General features: G+C 47.9%; 1 protein-coding gene across 1 annotated transcript in view; it reads right to left on the bottom strand.

The window, feature by feature from the left end:
* LTBP2 (latent transforming growth factor beta binding protein 2) overlaps window positions 1–15,972 on the bottom strand; it is a 71,101-nt gene that overhangs the window by 42,375 nt on the left and 12,754 nt on the right. The window contains exon 3 of the mRNA XM_077784029.1: window positions 14,116–14,359. Within this exon, the coding sequence (XP_077640155.1) occupies window positions 14,116–14,359 (244 nt within the window). The remainder of the gene's footprint in view (window positions 1–14,115; window positions 14,360–15,972) is intronic.

Here is a 15,972-nt window from a genome sequence, read left to right as displayed (position 1 = left end):
CCACAGCAGTACAGATCTGATCAGAAGCCATTAGCAATCCCCAAACATTTGATGGATCTTAATAAGCATCAGGCCAGAGCTTGGCCAGTTCCCTGGGATCTGCACTGCCACAGGTTCTCTCAGTGGTGTGGGTGTCCTAGAGGAAAAAGTGAGGATGGGAAACAGATGGGGTAGCTCTAAATTAGCAGAGTGTGGAGCTTGTGTTACCATGTTCCATGCCTCCACCTGCCTGAGAAGAGACAATGAAGAAGCAGAGGAGTTTGACACTTCAAGCACTATGTTCCAGTCACTTAAAGTACCAGGGTCTCATATTCATTCGGTCTTACAGCCTCCCTCAACATGGAATCACTCACTTCCACTCCTTCAGCCAGGCACATGGCCAGCACAGATCTCTGCAAAGAGGCAGTGGTCTCTTTTTTACAGACAACTGCCTGCTCTTCATCCATCAGAGCTGCTGACAACTTTCTCTGTGTCAGGCACAGCCTGCAGGGCAAAATGAGCATGCAGACTCCTAGGACATCTCTCCCTCTGGGCTGTTCTGTAGCACCCACCTCTGGAGCTCACAGCAGCAGTGGTCCAGGACAGAACATGGGACAAGGAGGGAAGGCAGAGGGAGCACAGTTCTCTTTCCAGGAGCATGGATGTGGGCGCTCCTGCTGATTTCTACCAGCTGAAAGGTCCAGCTGAGAGCTGAGAGACCTCAGTCACCTTCACATGGAAATACTTATAGATATTAGGTTCTTACCAAAATTCAGTGATTTGGAATATGAAGAAGCTGTGCAGACAGGCTGACCCACATCTGCAACAGTTCAAAACCATCCAACAAGCACTTTTAGCTGCCCTATTCTGCGGTGCAGGTCAATGGCCTGGATTCTCTATAACTGAGGACACAGGCTAGAAGTCAAGAGAACTAAGGGAGGTCTGGTACCCTACATTCTAGTGCTACATATCCCTGCAGGACCCAAATAACACTTGTATTTCATTCAGCAAGGGATCCCACACATCGCCACAGCACTTTTGTGTGTAAACATTTTATTTTAATGAATTTTAGTACCACTTACACTCTGCTCTATAATTACTTTAGTCTTAGCAGGGTAGAGAAGGTACAAAAATATTGTATGTTCTGGATATCATGGCTCTCCTGCCAGTCCCAGATGAACCTACAAGGTGCCTGTTCTATGAACAGAGCAGGTGAGTGATTTCCTCTCGCTCTACTGAGGACTGAGCTGGCAGACTTACAGAAACTGCACAGATGGATAGGACGATTTCTGTTTTCTGAATCAACCACAGGGTTTTTTTGAAGCCTGCAATTTCAAAATGAGATGTGCAGAGTCACAATAACCAAGTCTAAATCACTGAGGTACCAGAAAACAATACTGTTTTTCTAACCCACTGTATATAGAAAGCATTTTCAAATCTCTGCTCACTTCTGATGGCCATAGTTCTCTGGTTAAGCAAAAGCCAGAGGGAGTACAGGTGGGCAAACTGTTCTCATAGTGACTTAACGCCAGGCATCCTCCTTGGAGCTGAGGCAAAGGTGGCAAACTCTTCAAAGCACTTCCCTCTCCCCAGCAGCAACACCTCAGTCTTTCCTGGATTTAGCTTCTATCGGCCGCTCTTCATCCAGCTGTTGACTTTGGCCAGATTGCTAGTGAGCTAGGAAACAGTGGGTTTTTTTCTATTTGTGTAAAGGAAATGCAGAGCCAAGTACCACAAGAGTATTACTGGTTTTTCATCCAGTCTGCCTCACCCTCTCCCCAGCCAAAGCCTGACAGACCACAGCAGGGTGGATGGCTTGAGGCACTGTGGAGAGAGTGAGTCCTGGGCAGTGTGGTCAGCAGGGAGGGGCACTAACCCCAGACAAGGCAAGGGCTGGAGAGATGAGGATTGGAAATTTCCAGCTTCCAGCTGGAAACAAATCTGATGTTCATGCTGAACATCAGGGACAGATGACAGAGACTATTGAAACCTAAGGAGCAATTCTCAGAAGGGCAACAATAGCACTGGCCAAAACAAATCTGAAGATGAGCAGCTCTCAGAGAAGAAACTTAACTTCCCAGGGTCCAGAAGACCCCATCTCAGGGCCCAACAAGCTCCATCTCTCCCAATATAACCAGTTTGCTGCTTGGGATACAGTTGCTGCCTCCAGGTACCCAGAAAGGACACGTGCTGCCCTTGGGGCTGGGAGCAGAGTCCCATGGAGGGCAGCTACTGCAGCGCTGGTAAGTCCACCCCAGCTACTCCAGACTGCAGCCTGCATGTGCATCTCCAAGATGAGTGGGCTCAGCCAGGACAGGGACTGAGCCATGCTCAGCCCCTGATAACCTGCCAGGCCAACAGACAGGTTGTCCCCTGGATTTTAAGTGCTGAACAATATACTTGGTGTCTGTCTTGTCCATCTGCCTGTCCCTCTGGCAAGATGCCCTCCCTGCTTGGGGCCACAGGGACCAAAATCAGTGATTCACTTCCCCCTTTGTAATGCTCAGCAGTTGCTGATTTTCCACTAAAGCATAACAGAAGAATGGGCAGCCTTAACACCAGCATCTGTGTCTATGGGGGAAAGAGAAGCAGCCAGCCTTGGAAAGCAGTAAATTGACTGCAAACCAGAAACTTCCCCTTTCTTGGATTCCAAATAGGTTCCTCAGCAGGCAGAAAGGATTCATGGCTCAGTCGGCAGACCCCGGAGCACAGGAGAGGCATTGCTTTGAGAGCACTCAAGTTTATTATCAATTAGCTCCCAAACATGCTGACAAGGAAGACAGCTCTGTTAAGACTCAGGGAGGAGGGGGAAAACCACACCATACAAGGTACCTGACTTCAAGCCCACCCACATAAGGTCCATAAATCCTGGCTCAGTTTATTATCTCCAGGGGCAGCAGAAATACCACTGAAACCTGCCTGCTGTCCTTCCTGCTCGAGTCTTCAGCCCTGGTACCTCCCATTCAAATAAGGTAGACCATGAAGTCTACAGCCCATGCTTCCCAGCATTTAATGTAAGGCAAGGCAGGTTCTCCTGCACAGGGGAAGCAGCTGCCAGCCTCCCACAAGCATAAGACCTTCTTGGGAGGGCCAAGCAGAATATATGTACCATGAAGGCCACAGGAATGACCGTTCAGTGCCTTTGTGCCAGATCCACAAACAACTACAGCCAGATGCCATGCAAGATGGGACACAAGACACAGGCACCTGGACCATCACAGGGGCATCAAGGTGCAAGTCATCCAAATCTTTCTTCCCCTTCAAGACCTCTAGAGCTGCCATTGGCAGAGTGTCACTGATGACACCTTTTGCCTTTGTGTGGGAGGGCACAAACAGCGCTCACAAAGTGGGGCTGCAGGGCCAGGAACATGTGTCAGGCTCCCTGCTGCAAACTGTACTCTGTCACTGGCACATGCCAAGAGTCATATCAGTCCAGAACCCAAGTGCCAGCCCTATCCCTTACCACACTGCCTAAGAAGCTCCCACAGAGTCCACATGGCTCTTATTTTAGGCTCTCACCTGTGCCATGTTGCAGTGGTAACTCCAGCTGCCTGCTCCACTTGACATATGTGCCAGTGGCTGGCCAAGATTTCTCTGAACCTCTCAGTACAAACTGTAGCAACAGATGTGCAAGTCCATGGGACAGCAGAGTCACCAGCTGTCTGCTTCATGCCACCAAGCTCAGACTCCACCACTACCATGGCATCTTCCTTCTTCTGGCCCCCAAAGCAGTGTTAGTGCTGCAGAGCCATCCTAGCTGACTCCCAGCCTGCCATGTATTGTATGAGAACAGAGAGGGAGAGGGTTGTGAACTCTAATTTTATCTGTTCAGGAGTTGCCAGACACCACATATGTAACTGAACCCCTCTCAGCTCACAGACAACTAACAAGTTCTTTTTAACCAGTCTCTTGGGATCCGATTTGCTTCTTAGCCAAAGTGGCTGCTCACATGCCTCCACACAGCTCTCTGCTGACATTAAATACCTTTCCCTTGCCACATGTGCCACACATGCCACCTGCCACTCTGTTGAATTCTCTTCTTTGCTGTCATGTATTAGGCAGTGAGCAACTGACTCCCTGGAAGAAGTCCAACTCTCCAAGCATGGGAACAGCACCTGCCTGGTCCAGCGAGGCTGCAGAAACATGCCCTGCTCAAGGGCACGGCATCAGGTGGTCACCAGGAGCTACAGATTGTGCTCATGCTTGGATCCATCAGACCTTAGTGCTGATCCATAGAATGGCCAGAATAATGATTTCCAAATGCCAAATGTGATAAAGAGCTGTCTGCAATCTGCTTGTCTCCAGAGCTGAAGTGCAGGCCAATGCCAAAAATAAAAATGCAGCCTGCAACTGCTCTGAGCTCCAAGTGGAGCCAACAGAGGAAACATGCCAGGTTACTTGATTATAAATGCCACATTTGGGTTATACCTTGAACACTCCGTAGACTAAAATAGGGAATTAGATGGTGAGGGAGACCAGGCAAACTACTACCTCTCTGGCAGAACTGCTCAGAGTGGCCTGTGGTGCTCAGCTGCACACTCCTTTGGGCTGGAACAGTGAGAAAGCTGCCTCTATTGGCAGGAGCTGGTGCTGGGCAGCACAATCAACAGGCACAGCACTGCTGCCTAATGCAGTCACACAGGTAGTGTCACACCTTAGTGATTAGAGACACATCCAGAAGCATCCTCACAGCTGCCATCACATGCAGGTTTCCATCAATGTCACCATCTTATTGCACCCATCACCCCATGGCTGCAGCCTGTGAACCATCACAAACCCCTGCATAAGCTGCAGGCATAGTCAGAGCTGGGCTGTCAGTCATGCAATGTGACCACCCCACTGAGGTTTCAACCTCCCACCAACCACAGCAACACTTCCTCTGCTCCTCTTCTACTCCCCATGCTCCCCAGTACAGGGTCCTGCCTGGCAGGGAAGGATCTGTATTTAGGGCAGTGGCATACAAGAGGAGAGGACAATATATCAACCTGTGCTTGTACACACAAGCACACAGATCTCCATCTCAAAGGGCCCTCTGTTTCCAGAAGACACAGCAGCTGTGAGCTGAGGGCCTGGCTGCCATCTAATGAAACCTGCTGCAGAAGCATTTCCCAGAGAAAAGCTCAACATTGGCTGCAGGGAGGTCACTCATCTCCCCCATAACACAGTGAGAAAACAAGCCCATTTGAGTTTCATTTCCATCTTGTTGACTAGCAACACCCACCCCCTTCACTAGGCTGCCAGCTTCAAAGTCCTGAAAAAACACTTTAGCCTATTCATCCTCGCACCCACATGCACCCCTGGGAGTGGGGGGAGCCAGCTGCCTGCCCACTGCTCTACACAGGACACAGAGAGGGTTGGAAAAGTCTCTCTCATCCCAGGCATGTGAGTGGGGTGAAGAGTTTGTGGCTGAACACATACACACAGCATGAGAGCAACAACGTGAAGAGATGTGTGTAGTGCTCTCATCTGAAGAAGTGAAGGCTTTTCATCTACAGCAGGTGGTCTCCCACTCATCCTGGGAACACTGTAGATCTAAGACATATTTTAAGCTAAAATAATGGTTAAACACCCAGCAGGATGTCCTGGCCTTTGGATCTATTACCTCAGTGTTGTTAGGTCTTCTCACATTGCTCCATCCCCAGCCACACACAGGATTTCTGCACCTGCAGTGCTCAATCCATGAGAGCTGAGTTGGGATGTAGCCTTTGCTATCCACTCTTGAAGTCTCATCCCTGCCGAGGATCAGGGAATGAGCATGCAAGTGATTTTCAGTCTGTACTGCTCTGCACTGGCTCCATCCCACCACTTGCTCACTAGCCAAATGGCTAGTATGTGTCTGGGAACCAGGAACGCTCCTGGCCACACAAGCATGATGCCTGATGGCAAAGCCAGTGACTTCAGGAGTACCATGACCATCAGTCTGCTCTACACTTCTCTCACATCGCCTTCAGTATCTACACCAAGGACTGTAAGGGAGGAACAGATTTCACAGACTCCTCAGTGAGAAGAGATGTGGAGCCCTGCACCTGCTTTGGCAGTGCCTGGACTCCAGTTCTGCAACAGCAGAGCTCTAAAATCATAGAAGGCAAAGCTCCAGTGTCATTATCAACCTGTCATTACATCCCTGGAATAGTTTGGCACATTGCTTTTTAGAAAGCCATACCATTGGAAAAATTACCATGACCACCCTGCCAAGGCTACAGGCAACCTAATACACTCTGCCCCATCCTGATAGCCTCAGTCTCCAAGTATGTTCCTCATCCTCCAAGGCCAACATTTGGCTCAGTTTTGCAGATGTAGGTCTGTTAACCATTCCCCTCAGCTCCCTCCCTCCCTCAGAATTCTTTCCAATTTGTCAAGATCTTTTCTGGCAATAAAGAATACCTTGATTCAGAGCAGGAGTCCAGGGTGCACAGGGAAAAAAACTCATCTGACTTGGGTCCTAAGCACCATCAGCCCCTGGTATGCACCACATACATTACCCTCTGTTGACTAATTTGCTTTCCACTTCTACTCTGAATAACCTTAGCCTCTCCTTCAGATTTCTTCCTTCCATATAGGATATTTTTCCTTCAGCAGTAACAGATAAGATTTTTCTAGCCTGAATGTCTTCTTAATTCCTGCCTAGATGTTTAGTTTCTGCCTAAACGAGAGCCTTCACACAGGTGGAAAAAAATGAGATGGTGTGGAGAGCAAGGTGCCAATCCCACCAAGTACCAAGAACTCGGGGCAGCATTTCTCAGAATGCTTCTGAAGAAAGGAAAAGAGAACAAGTAGATTTGATATGGAGACTTTTAGATCTTCATTTCAACCAATTCTTGTATCTAATCAACTTCAATTAATCCCTTGTTTCCTGCTAGCACTGGTGATCTTTGTGAAATATTCACAACTAAAGAGAACAGCTTTGATTTTAATGAAGTACCAGTTTAAACCAAAAAAGGCAACACACAGTCAGGTATGAGAAACTGCAGCAATCCACAGGCACAAGGGAGCTGAAAGCAAGATAGATGGCAATCCAAATTCAGGCATTAGGAAAACTCTTCCCAGCATTTGATCATGTGGCCTTAGTGCTCTTCTTTTTTAAACAACTGCTATATAAATTGTATTGTCATAAATGTTCCAAATGATATATGTATAGTATATAAAATAGGCTATAAACTGGATTCTCTATACTACCTTACCTACCACATGTAGAATGTATTTGCCCGGCACCCTGCCCTCTTGCACGGAGTCTCAAATGAAGCTGCCCTCTTCTTTCAGTTAGAAGGAAAAGTACGTTTGAACTGCCTAAAGGCTGCATTAAGCTGTAGGAATGGCTCCCAAGGAGGTACAGAAAAAACAGGTCTAATGCATAGACCATGTTTGGAGTTTTAAAAAGGGGCCTGAAAGCCAGCTATTCTCCTGCTGCTCTGAAGGGTATGCAACCCCCCAGAAAGTAAATACATAAAACATATAAACCAGAATGGTGCTGACAGCTTTAAAACATTAGAAAATAAAGCAACTGAATCTGGTGCCAGACTAGAGAAGGTATATAATGTAATTTAAAAATAGGAGGTTTTTTTATATAAGAAAAATGGCATTTACACTCCTCTTGAATAACTTGAGTTTTTTCCTTTAGACTTCTCATCCAGCTTGCCAAGGACTTTTGACTATGTCAAAGCAGGAAAGTGGCTGAAATCTGGAGCTTATGGAGATCTCATTGTCCTGAGTGACATATTTTCCTTTTCACATATTCTCACCCAGAGTGGCACTGGCTTTTTAGTTTCAATTTTTTAACAATGTCTCAGATATCAACTCAAAGTTGGCTTTGGATCAAGGAATGTAAATGTTTGGCCACCTTGTAAAAACCATACTGCCAAAGGGAAGCACCTTAGCTGCATTTAGGGCTTATCTGCACTGAGAAAATATGCTGTTCAAGTTACAAACATAGACACTGTAGTGGCACAAAGCTGGCACCAGTGTTTTACCCTGGGAATTCAACATCATGTACTACAGATCTCCTGGGCTGGTCCCATACCAAATGAAGTGGGAAAGCTGCCACAGGCCATGCCACAGGAATGCACTTAAACAGGGGGATGCTTCTCATTGAGGGCTGGCTTTTATTTTCTCTGATATTTGGATATTAATAAATTGTAACCCTCATAAATGTGGACTGAGTGACACTCATAAGTGAGCAGAAGAGCAAAGATGCATTCAGTAAGTATGTAGCTAGTATAGACCTCCTCCTAGTGATAGACATATCGTGGACAAACAGTCCTGGACACTCGTCAGCAACCCAAGTAAGGCAGTAAGCAAGTTCCCCTTTTTTCTCATAAATATGGAAAGTTCAAAGCTGGCAAGACAGGAGGCTCCAGATCCTGCTTTAACAATTAAGACAAATCTGCCTCTGTTTGGAGCAGCATCTTTAAAAAGCAAGTGACCTTGCAGTGAACTTTTTGTTCTATCTGCTAGTCCTCAATGATAACAAGCTCATCAAGCTGATTTTGCCAAGCCACAGTTCTCAATGTCGTGTTTTAAGTGATGACCCCAGGGCAGACAGCTTTGTATCCATCCATGGGCTTCACTCCCCTTTGCAAAGGATCATGCTTGACATTTGACTACCACCAGGACAGGATTTTCAAATGAAAGAGAGCAATTTTCAAATGGGGGGAAATACACTTTCTTCATCCAGCAACCTCTGCCACATACCCAAGATCCTCCCATCTGCTTGCTCCCTGCTGTTCTAATCCTTTGCTTCCAGGAGAGAGAACAGAGATTTTGGCAGAGCCTGCCTGCTGGCATGAAGTTCCCAGTGTTCCCAGGCCAGGAGCACTTGCCACAGCTCCTCAAGGCCTGCATACAGCACTTCCTCTCATCAGGAAGGGAGGAGATGTCTCCTCCAGGGTGCTTCAGAGGAGAGTCTGAGATCAGAAATCAGTGGGCCAGGCATGTTGCAACTCAGCCTTCTTCCTATTCCATCCTGAAAACACCAGGCAACTCCCAGCAACTGCCTTGCCTAAACAGAGCCCTCTCAGAGGAAGCTCCCTGCCCTCAAGAGCTTAGCTGCATTAAGCTGTCTGCACAGTGTCTCAGCACCTTTCACCACAGCTATGTCCTTTTCTCTGCCTGCATTACTGGGGAAATGCTTTGCAGGGCCCAGACATCTCTGCTTCTCATCCTAGAGGAGGGATGCCTTGCTTTGCAAGCAGCCATCACCCAGCACATGCACTCCATCCAGGCAGCACAGCTCCCTTGCACAGATGCTGGCTGCAGATTTATGCACAGCACTCCTGGCAGAAGGGACCTTCTCAGGTGGCAGCAACAGGACCCTCCATACACACTGCCCAAAGTCAAAAGCATCTGGTCAGCCATCCTGAGGGTAAGGGGCAAGGGAACAAACCCTTTCCACTCCCTGCTAAATAAACACGAATTCTGCTGATACTCCAGCCTTAGGAAAACAAAGCTGTTTCCATTTAGCTCGGCTTCTGGGCTGAGGTGCAACTCCACCCGCACAATCATCCCTCAGGGCTTTGCTTCTCCAGGCAGAGATTCAGGCTGAGATAAAGAAGAGGGAGGATTTGCAGCTAGTCCATGCTGAGAGGGCCTCTAACACCCCCAGGATTTTGCTCTCCAGAGCATTTGCTGTTCCAACCAGCACAGAATGGGGGCCTCTCAGCTTCTGCAGCAGCTAACAATTCTCCACAGGCTCTCCCGGACACCTGACTCCAAATGTCCATTGAGCCATAGACTGCTGAAGGGACTTGGGAAGTGGCACTCATTGCTTAGCCTGTATTTCCAGGGATGACAGCTGGAGCATCACCAGCTCTGGTGTCAGCAAATTAGACCCAGAGCTGCCTTCTCCTAGCCTAGTCCTTCCCTGGGCAAGAGTTGAGCTCAAGTAAGACTGAATACATCTTCTTTAATCCCAGGAAGAAGAGAGAATGCACACCATAGAGGCAAGCCAAGGATGGGGTGGTTCTTATCCAGCACCTCTACAAGCAGAAACACTGATGGCTACATGTGACTCCACAGCACAACATTCAAGCTGACCTTCATATCCACATCTTTCCAAGACTGCCAGCACACCCAGAAAAGGATCTATGACAGCTACGGTGGGCATGCCCTCAGGTCCATTCACTAGTCCTCACATCTGACAGGTGAACATACCAACCGACCAGTACAACCAGATGCACATAACTGGTGCAGACCTCTTGCTCAAGGAGCTGCCACTTCTCACCAAGGGTGAGAAGGTACCCTGAGAGCAGAGGACTGACAATAACATCTCCTGCTGTCCCATTTGCACTTCCTGGGCTCTCCTGGCAGTGAAGCACAGAAGGCTACTGTGGCTCTGCAGGGCATGAAGCAGAAGCGCATACATACCAGAAGCAGAACCATGAAAACATGACCATGTCTGGTCATGCTCTTCACCAACACTCTACGGGCTCCTACAGACTACCAAAGATTTCCACCAGACCAGGTTACTCCCCACAGTGAAGGTGCAGTCATGGTAAGCAACAAGTCCAACTAGATGAGGACAATAAATAATGTTAAAGCAGTCCCATCACTCAGGTAATGAGGAATATTTTGGTCCAGGTAGTTTCTAACTAATTCAGCTGGCTGCTCTCTTAACTCTCTCTCTGAAGACTTACTTCAAAGCACATTGAAACCAAAAGTAACCCAATTACTTCTTAGAGACCAGCTCTCTGTGGAGGATTCATGGGTTTTGTTGCATTTTTATAGGGAATCTAATATAGTACTGTTCTAGTGCATGGCTTCAGAGCTTCTCATAGTTAGCTCTGTACAAAGAAACACAAATAAAGCCAATATAGATGCAAATAAACAAAAAGAGAGTGCAAATTCACTCATGTGAGGATTGATTTCCTGTTTTGGAACAGCAAGACGAGGCTTAGATGTCTCTAAATTCCTACTCTTGTGCAACTCCTCCTTGTAAGCAATGCAAATGTACAGGGAGGCTGGGGACTGGGTATTTGTCCTGGAACTCAGAGTCTTCTCACAACACTGACCTAGAATCACCAGTGTCCTCCATCCACTGAACCATTCAAGAACTTCTTCTACCTCTTCCTTATTGGCAAATCAGACAAGTAAGCCAGCTCCTGTGAAATCATGCCAGGCTGACTAGAAAAAATCAGTGCTCACCAGCACAACCCGCCCTCATCCTGGTGCAGACTATGGACCTGACAAGCCAAACTGCTCCTCTCACACTTGACAGTGTGAACTGAACTCCAGTGAATGCAGCTCTGAGTTTGCAGTGCCCAAGAACCAATCCTCATACTTGCAAACATGAGCAACCACTACCTAGCTCTTTTAAGACAAACTTCTTGCTTTTGCTGCTCCAGCCCAACTCTATGAAGAAAGTTTCACGCAAAAGCACAGAAAGTACTTCAGTGGAAAGAGATTATGTTGTCACTGCAAGTTCAGACAAGTCGAAGAGTCTGGTTTCATGAGACAAATAACCAATCTAGAGAAGTGACTTCCCCACTCCTCCTTTCCTCCTCTTCACTGCTAGACTTGCAGTTCTGTCCAATTCTTCTGGTCTCATGATCTTCCAATAAGCAAATTTAGTCCACTGAAGTGGCAGAAAATTCTCTTTGATTTTTCTGTGTTCATTTTTTTCTGATTTACTGAACTGAGCCAACTCACCCAGAGACCAACAAGTGAAGCAGTGGGAGGCCATGGCCAAGACCATGCCTTTAGCTGCACATGCTCCCTCTTACAGGCTCTACAGCTAGCCCAGAAGTTGACGTGCTGAAAGGGATGCAAAAACTTTTGGTAAATAACTCTTCTAACAGCAACAAGACTTTAAATCATGCAGTACCACACCATGACAGACCACAGAAAAAATCCAAGTGACTGAATTGTACAGAAGAACAGCCAGGGGCTGAAGAGAGGCATTTCAATGCAGATCAGTGCCAGAGTGCAGGCATCCCTCCACCTGCCTGCAAAGAAGGGCTGGTAAACATTGCCTGGGCAGCACAGCATTCAGAGGAGTGGTGACAACTCCCTCTTGGAGAGACACACAGCAGCCTTAACAAATCCTTCAGGACATCTCCAGAAGGCAGTCAGTGGTGGACATGTCCCAGTGTCCTACCTGAGGCCATTGCAAAGGATGATAGTCAAATTCTCTTGCTGAAGCATGAGATAAAGGTGACATTCTATGGCCTTCACAGGGAGAGAAGGAGGAACAGCCCAGCACGGTCCTTAATGGAGTCCTATTTCCTTGGGATAGTGCCAGAGGATTTAAGGTACATTGGGCAGCTGGGCATTCAGCAATCCCAGTTCAGTGATCACTAGATGCTATGTCTGACTGACTGGACAAGAATGCTCTGCCAGTGCCTGCACAACCCTCTGTCCTCTGTGTGGAGCCTGAGGTCATGTTCCTTACAGGGAAAGCCTTCAACAGGTGCTGTATCTCCAAGGACACTGCTCTCCCTCCCCTCCAGTCCCTCTGCACAGAGTGGTAGCTCAGAGGGGTAGGAGGAGGTCATCACCACAGGGAAGCTCATCAGCAATGCCCAGGATTACAGGCACGTGAGAAGGTTTTATGCTCACTTGGGCAGCAAGCCTCTCTTACAGCAGCAATGACAGGGGCTTGACCACCTCTCCCTGCCAGCATCACCTCTGCCTTTCCTGAATTTGGTTCCTAACAGATAGTCTTCCATTTGGACACCAAGATATGTCAGCTTCAGTGAACTACTTGGTGCCAGTAAAATCTTTGCCAGTCATTTGAGCTTCTCCAAAGTTGTTGACAGCCAAGGGTCTAGAATTGTCTCCAGCCCATGCATTGCCTCTGCTTCAAGAGACAGAAAGGCAGGAGCTACTGTAGGAGCAACGGGCACCTTGGAAACAACCTGCAGGAAAATAGAAAAATATAGGCCAAATTGCTCTCTCCTCGTGCAGCTCCAATGATGTTGACAGAGAAAGCCAAAAGTTCAGAGAAAGTAAAGGAAAGGAAAAACTGAAGTTATATCCTGGTTAAGCACCTGTAAACTGTTGTAATGTCTTCCTGACTGTGACTGAGGGGCTCCTGCTGGAAGCCATGAGAAAATTCTCTGCTTTAGTAGCTACCAACAAAACCAGTCTTTCTGGGCCAGCAGTTGAGTGAACAACTCCAAGAAACACAGGGGCCTTTGGGGGTGATGCAGTCTAACACTTTGCTCCCATGTTCACAGACTCTTACAGAGAAGTGCAGATAGGATAAAGAAACCCAAACAAGTAATATGTGTGGTTTGTTGTACCAGGCACTACTCTCAATGCTCCATCCCCAAAAAGCTGCTGGCACAGTAGCAGTGCTTATTAGGGAAAGACACCCCTCCCATCTTTACTGCCACATTCAGCAAAAACAGCTACAGCTCCAGCAGGACATCACAAAACACAAAGTTTTGTGAAGGAGTGTTAGCTCAGGTACAGGAGCATCTCAGCATATTCTGAGGCAGGTGCACTGAAGTGCTAGGTCCTTCCTCTCTGAAAAGACCAGATGATGCCACAGTTGTCATCCTGAGCTTAACACACTCTTCAGAGTCCCTCCTGCATGGACCTCTGAGCTCCAACAGCTCCATCTTTTCTTCTGTATCTAATATACAGGCATCCATCTGGGTACCAAAATGACCCAAACCAAAGCAAAGTTACTCAGAAATATAGAACAAATGGCTCAATAATTTCGAGTCTGTCAGGAGACATCTCTGATTGTCATTATTTTGCTAATACCAGCACTTACAAGCACACTTCAGATGTATGTACTCTTCTGTGGGTACTACCTGGATACATTGCTCTAAACATATCCTCTCGGGAAAGAGATTTACCCACCACACCTCTGTCCACCCTACTGCTACCATGAAGGCTATTCACCAACAGCACAAGGGCAAACTGATGACCTTCACAGCTCTCCTTCCTCATGGGCTCATCATTAGCCGTCTCATTCCTGTGTATGCCAGAGGACTGTGACAAAGTGCTGGAAACAAACCAAGTCCTTTGGAGGGACAGCAGGACCTTATGTCATCTGCCACAGGGTATGGAGGAGTTTTCACCAAGGGCTAAGTTGCCTGGTCTCCTGAAGCAGGTACTGTGGCCCAACTGACCAAGGTGTTATTTGCCTGAGGCATCAGCAGAGCACCATGCCAGGACTCAGGTTTGACTTACACAGCTGGGATGTGCCGTGGGATGGGTGCCTGAGGCCCCTGCAGGGAGGCATCCCGCCCTATTGTGCTGGTCCTCCTCCGGAGGGAGCTCGAGGGGGGCTGGAAGGCAGCGGCGGCACCAGGCGGGTGGTACTCCTGCTCAGGAACAACTTCTTCACAGCGGAAGCCCTGGAAGCCTGAGCGACAGGTACAGACCTGGGGGCGGCTGCAGGAGCCCTTGTTCTGGCATGGCGGGTCGCAGACAGCTGAGGAGACACAGAAAGGCAGTTAGTGGACACAGGACTTCAGCCCCATGGTGGTGACACCCAGCTGGGACAGCACAACTGGGACAGTCCCATCTCATCTCTACAGGCAGGTGAACTTCAGTCTTGGTGTTACACCTGCTGTGGGCTCCTAACACAAGGTCACCTCTATACTCCACACTGGTCTCTGCAGAGCTCTTCTCCAGCAATGCTTATTTCAGAAAGTTCAGAAACGAGCAGCATGTCCTGCAGAGAACACATGGCTGCCAGCATTGCCCAGAGTGCTCTGGCAGGAATAGGTCCTAATTCACAAAGCAAGGGATTGCATGTTACCTTTAGTCTGTTTTGGGGTCTGATTTGCACGGTGCCCCTGACCTGTCCCTTTCAGTTTTCCTTCCTGCCCTCCTGTTCCCCTTCCAGCTTTCCTTCAAGAGCTGATTTTGGAGTCACTCAAATTCCTCCACTGCTATGGGGACTTACAGTTCATTAACCTTATGCCTAAATCAACCTCTGAGCCTGTGTGTTCCTAATTACAGCACATCAGCTTCAGTTTGCACCCCGGCAGGAAAGTGCTATTAATTATACACAGGTCCCTAACACTTCCCAAGTCAATAGATGCCAAATTGGGTTTATGACCCAGGCAGTGGCAGCCAGGAATCCACAGATTGCTCCAGTAGGACTGGGCTCATTGTTCTGAGCAAGGGTAATTGAAAAGGCACTGAAAAACAGTGTTGTCCTTCAAAGAAAGAAGGTGCCAGCTGGTCAAAGGGTAATGAAACCTTGTTGGCCAACACAAAGTGGACACTAAACTCCAGCCACATGGAAACCCTGTGAGTGGGTTTCAACCCATGAAACCACTGCTTCTGGTGAAACCTCCTCTCCCAAGACTGCCCCTGGAGGAGACTGCAGGGGCATCTCACCACCTTTGCACACAGCTACAGGGCGTCCCTCCCCTTCCGGCTGTGCTCTCCACTCCTGTGAGGTACAAGCATGCCTGCAAGAAACACTGCTTCTGGACACAAACATACAGACAGCTCATCCCTCGTGTGCCATCCGTACATCATCCTGCTGTCAGCAAGTGAGAGAAGTCCTTATGCAGACACTTGAATTCCTTTCACAGCAGTCTAGCCCCCACAACCCAAACTAGCCCACCATTAGGTTTTCCTGACTAGATTAAGGATATGCTCACTGGAATGCTTCATGTGACATTTATTACCATGTTAACACTCAGGAAGGGAGGGAGATCTCAAGGAAAATGAGACCCTAAGTCACGTAAGGTTGTATAGGTTAAAGCCAGAGGTTTTGATGAAATCTCCCAGTAAAATAAATCAGCCAACACTGCAGTCTCTGGAACAGGGACAAGGTCCCAGTCAGGCAGGAATTAAGCGTCTCTGGGAAGTCTGGCACTCCAGAAGTTGATGTAATTTATAATACAAAACTCAGCTGTGATTTAAATAGGCTGCCAGTCCCTACTGTTATCTCCCAATAAATGCCTGGTTTTTAACAAAGGCCACCAGCCCAGGAAGCCTGCCATTGAAAACAACCACTTCATATGCTGAAATACTGCAGAGCCACGATGCTGGGACCTGGAACCACAGCAGTTCTCACAACCTCTC

Source organism: Lonchura striata, chromosome 6 (genome assembly GCF_046129695.1).
Source record: "Lonchura striata isolate bLonStr1 chromosome 6, bLonStr1.mat, whole genome shotgun sequence".
Classification (NCBI taxonomy): Eukaryota; Metazoa; Chordata; class Aves; order Passeriformes; family Estrildidae; genus Lonchura; species Lonchura striata.
This window is presented reverse-complemented; position numbering and strand designations above follow the sequence as displayed.